Source organism: Cupressus sempervirens, chromosome 10 (genome assembly GCF_028749045.1).
Source record: "Cupressus sempervirens isolate cs-2001-9-10 chromosome 10, ASM2874904v1, whole genome shotgun sequence".
Classification (NCBI taxonomy): domain Eukaryota; kingdom Viridiplantae; phylum Streptophyta; class Pinopsida; order Cupressales; family Cupressaceae; genus Cupressus; species Cupressus sempervirens.
The window spans coordinates 740,006,980-740,011,261 of record NC_143127.1 but is presented as its reverse complement, the minus strand read 5'-3'; the positions used below and the strand labels follow the sequence as shown (position 1 = coordinate 740,011,261).

The window sequence follows — 4,282 nt, the reverse complement described above, 5'->3', positions numbered from 1 at the left end:
GTCTCAACCTTGCAATCTTTTCCTGGAAAATTCCAGAATTAGTTTGTGGGAGTTTTCCACTTGTTTATGCATTGGAAAGTGGTTAGTTAGTTGTTAAATGAGTCTTGTCCTTAGTAGAATATATGTAGGCTATTTTTAGAGCCTTGATGACTCATTTTGTGACTTTTATGGGGGTCTAGACTAAGAGACAAAATTGTGGACGGGATTACTATTTTAACCTGGTTGTTTTTCATATTGGAAATATAAATGTCAAAAATGGGTAACGTGTGGCATGGTAGTTTTGCTCATGGTTTTGTAAAACCATAAGTGGTTTCCAGGTTGTAAAATCACTATAAAAGGAGGGCTTAGGGAGGTGTTTGTGTAATTGAGTTTAGTTTGCAAGACTGGTCCTAGAAGGAGTCTCTCCAAGTTCGAGTTGTGGTGATGCGCTCCTGTAAGAACTTGCATTGCAAGTGTATTGTAATCATCTTGGTTTGATAATACATTGTGCGAGTTTTGGAGGGTGGGGTTTTCCTCGTGGAAGGGTTTCCCCACGGTAATCACTGTGTTGTGTGTTCTTTGTTATTTTGATTATGTTATTATGCATTTCTTGAGATCTTTGCAATAGTTACTTTGATTTGCATAATCGTCCACTCAAAGATTAGCGTAGAAAGCGATTGCGCGCACCTTTGCTTTGTTACAGATTCAATCTCATAGTTGCTGGCAATGGCGATCAAAAAGCAATCTTCACTCCTGGCACTCACCATTCTCCTTATTTGTTTCCTCTGCTCTCCCGGCTGCGAATGTAGAAGAATAATAAAGGAAAAGTATTACATGGTTGGAGGGAATACATTTCTTATTGAAGAGGGGACGGATTTCAATGCCTCGGCTGGTAGACCAAGCGAGGAACTGTCGTTCCAAGAAGAAAAGAGAGGACGAGCAGATCTACTAATTACTCATCTCAATGTAGCCTCCAATTCAAGTTGGAGGGATGTGTTGATACAAGGGCTTCAAAGGGATAAATATCTTGTTAATCGCATTCTTACCAGTTTTACTCTAAGCAGCACCAATAATGCTACATCCTCAACTGCCTTCAGCACTCCTGTTACATCTGGGAAGGAAATAGAAGGCCCAGAATACACTGTAGAAGTTTCCATTGGAACACCAGCTCAGAAACAACTGATGGGAATTGACACGCTGAGTTCCCTGTCATGGATTCAATGCAACCCGTGCGAGGGCTGTGCTTCCAATGTGAAGTTCCCCATGTATGTCCCAAAGCAATCCTCCTCGTACAAATCAGTTGCTTGCAAGCTTTCCAAATGTCCACCTTTAGGATCTGATCCCAAGGACTTCCAATCAAAGTGCGACAAGTGGGGCATCTGCACTTACGTCGACACCAACGGTCTGGCCCAAGGATCAGAGGGTGATTACATCACAGAGACTCTGAAGGTGGGAGGCAATAGCTTCAATGAATTACACATGGGATGCGCCTATAGCTTTGCCCCAGCAAGGAAGTTTGCCACATCCGGGCATTTAGGGTTGGGAAGGGGTACACTTTCCCTTGTTTCTCAGAAGGCAGGTGGGCAGTTCTCCTACTGTCTTCCCAATTACCTGTCTGTAACTGCAAAAGGGTCGCTGAGTTTAGGGATTCCATCCTCTGTGAAAGTGTTCACACCCATGCTGAAAGAGCCCCAGTTCGCTTCGAGTGCGTACATCTTGGGACTGGAAGGTGTTAGCGTGGGAGGCGAACGATTAAATGTTAACTTGCAGGTGCCTCGTGCTCTGCCAACAATAACGTATATTGACACTGCCGTGATGGCTACAGAACTGGTGAAACCCGTGTACGATGCTCTGCGAAGTTCATTCGAGCAAAAGATGAGGACACGTGCACCAGCTGTTAAGCCCGCCTCGCCATTTGGAGAGGTTCAACCTTGCTATCAGTTATCCAGCGTAACAGCTGTGAAAATCCCAACTATTACTCTTCATTTCAAAGGCAACGCCAACCTCGATATCCCAGCTGTGGGAACTCTACTTCAAGTTGCCGAAGATGTTGTGTGCTTCCCCTTTTTACCCTCTGCAAATGATGCTGTCAACATCATTGGGAATGTTCAGCAACAGGGTATTACGGTGGCTTTCGACAATGCAAACAATAGGGTTGGCTTTGGCCCTGGTTCGTGCTGAGAATCCTTTAATACATTGTAATTGTTCTTGTCAACTTCGGTAAATAAACAATAGAGTACCGCGTCATTGTACTCATCAATTAAAGAGTCACCACATAAATTATATCATTACACTATAGTTTAAGGCATATGTTTGGGACGAGATTTTACCTTTCTCTTAAATATTAATTTATAAATTTTCCTATATTTTGATTTAATTAATAAAAAAGAAATTATAACAGGAGAATAAGAAAACTATAAAAGTAGGTAAAATTAAGCTTGAAGGGAAATTCGTTAGATCAATTGTTGCACTATAGAAAGAAGATGGAACTCGTTTTATAAATTTAGCTTGGTACAACTTTCCCGAAACATGTTGCATGAGTAGTCATTTGACTTTCATCCACCATACCCAAGTACATAGCTACACTTTGTAAACTTTATTTTGTTCTATCTTGAGGAAACTTATCTTGAGTGCGAAACAGGAACCGTTGGATGTTTGAGCAGGAAATAGTAGAAGAACTAGTGGGTAGAACCTTCCACCTTCATCTATTGTATTGTGTGCCCTTTGCCTTAGATGAGTTGAATTTTACCAACAACAAGGTTTTGCTTCCAACCCATCGTAAATTCCTAAAATTAGATGTAGACTCTATTCAAGTTAACCTTCCATGATATAAATAGTTTTTCTGCCCACTCTAAAAATATGCTTAAAATTAACACAGCCAATAGAACAAAAATATGCATTTGAGGATCACAGATGGCCTCTCTTTTGGTTTCTTCTTGCTATTGGAAAGGACAAGGCTTGTAGAGGAGGCCGCAAGCTACATATTTCAAATGGGAAGAAGGAAAACAGTAGCCTGTATTTTATCATATAAGCTCTAGAGTACACATATGAACTCTAGAGCTTACATATGATGAGGATTTTTAAAATATGTGTAAAACAACAATGTCATAAATGATACTTATAGTAAACGTTCATCTATAATAAAAGTTCATGCGAATATTGGATGAGATCCTTGAGTAATGCACAAAATTGGTATTAAGTCTCCTAACTTCAACATAAACATTCTTTCTCCAGTCCAGTCTCAGGAATAATAGTTGGGCTTCATGTGCAGTGCATATGGAAATAACATACATCCTACTAGTAGTCTTTAATTTTTGGCAAAAAATTAGGCAACAACGTGTTGGAACTATTTTATCATGGAATCTCAATCATTTTTAATTATTGATTAGTTCTTTTATATTTTATTATTTATTTATTTTGTATGCTATTCTACCAATTATTATTCATTTGATTTGAAAATTTTCTATAAATATTATGTCTTTTGAAAATACAGGTAATATTTCTAACTTTTTAATTTATATATATTAATTATCTATTGAGCAAATCAATTAGAGTATTTTATGGAGATATGTTTTTGAATAAAATTATTTGAATCTGTTTATCTATTCTAAATTTTCATCACATTTATTATCTATTATTGAAAGTATGTTAAATTTGGTACATTGTAATGATATAATCCACAATTTAATATTTCATACTTTCCGAGAACAATTATTAATATTTATTTTAATTATAAATATATAATATTCATTTTAATATATAATTATTCATTTTAAAAGAGGTGAATAGTTGGATATGAATATGAATGTATGCGCGTCAAAATGGGAGATTTTTATATGGTGCACAAACATAGCACAACTACAAGGCAAATGCTTGTTTAAATGCCCCGTTCGTGTGTAGTGGTATAGTCTCAAATAGTTTTATGCAACTCCAAAATGGTTGATGGAGGCTTCAAAACATAAAAGACATCATCTTATAAGGGAAATATACAAGCCACAAATGTGAATTTCCTCTTCTGTGATCATAGACACAACACATTTTCCCATGGTGAATTCAGATGTAGCCCAATGGTATTTAGATGCAAACACAAAGCAGTAAGCAACAAGGATATGAGTTCTTATAGGTTGAAGTGTTGTGGCTTAATCATTACCCTTTACGAAAGACAACAACTACAACCTTTGTGTGTTCATTCAAGTTGATGAAACTTAAAAAAATTATGGTCAATTGCCTCGAAGAGACACCACTTTGTAAGGTGCGATGATGTTTTCTCTGTCAAGAATCCACATTAAAGTCGTAGATGGTC

General features: G+C 37.5%; 1 protein-coding gene across 1 annotated transcript; it reads left to right on the top strand.

The window, feature by feature from the left end:
• The first annotated feature begins 813 nt into the window (after window positions 1–813).
• LOC149535991 (aspartyl protease family protein 2-like) lies at window positions 814–2,160 on the top strand. The gene has a single exon (XM_089806207.1). It carries the CDS (start codon window positions 814–816, stop codon window positions 2,158–2,160), a length of 1,347 nt encoding a protein of 448 aa, XP_089662333.1.
• Window positions 2,161–4,282: the final 2,122 nt, after the last annotated feature.